General features: G+C 69.8%; 1 protein-coding gene across 1 annotated transcript in view; it reads left to right on the top strand.

The window, feature by feature from the left end:
• The window catches only part of CD79B (CD79b molecule), a 4,065-nt gene extending 3,572 nt beyond the window's left edge, over window positions 1-493 (top strand). The window contains exons 4-5 of the mRNA XM_008049376.1: window positions 265-306; window positions 395-493. Of these exons, the coding sequence (XP_008047567.1) occupies window positions 265-306; window positions 395-493 (141 nt within the window). The remainder of the gene's footprint in view (window positions 1-264; window positions 307-394) is intronic.

The raw sequence follows: 493 nt of genomic DNA, 5'->3' as shown, positions 1-493 counted from the left end.
GCCCGGCGCCTGCCGGCGGGCTCGCCCGTCCTTCCCAAGCTCGTGCGTTCGTTCACTCAGTTATGCCTTCACTGCCCCGTCTGGCCACGCGTCCTTTGGTCGTGTACGCGGTGACCGTTCTTTCCTTCGACCACCCAGCCGTTCACTCGGCCCGCTGCAGAGGGCACCCCCACCTCCAGACCGTCTTCCTGCCCTCCCCAGCCGGGCCCGGTGGGAGGGGGGCCGGGGACGCCAACACTCTGACCTGCCTCCCTCCACCCCCAGGACGACAGCAAGGCCGGGAGGGAGGAAGACCACACCTACGAGGTAAGGGCGGGTGGTCGTGGCTCTGGGGCCGCGTCTGCCGGTGCGGCCAGGGCGCGGCCAAGGCCTGAGCGCCCCTTCCCGTCTCCAGGGCCTGGACGTCGACCAGACGGCCACCTACGAGGACATCGTGACTCTGCGGGCAGGGGAGGTGAAGTGGTCAGTGGGCGAGCACCCAGGTCAGGAGTGA

This window comes from Carlito syrichta, unplaced genomic scaffold, assembly GCF_000164805.1.
Source record: "Carlito syrichta isolate Samal-C Ts95f unplaced genomic scaffold, Tarsius_syrichta-2.0.1 Scaffold134219, whole genome shotgun sequence".
Classification (NCBI taxonomy): domain Eukaryota; kingdom Metazoa; phylum Chordata; class Mammalia; order Primates; family Tarsiidae; genus Carlito; species Carlito syrichta.
This window is presented reverse-complemented; position numbering and strand designations above follow the sequence as displayed.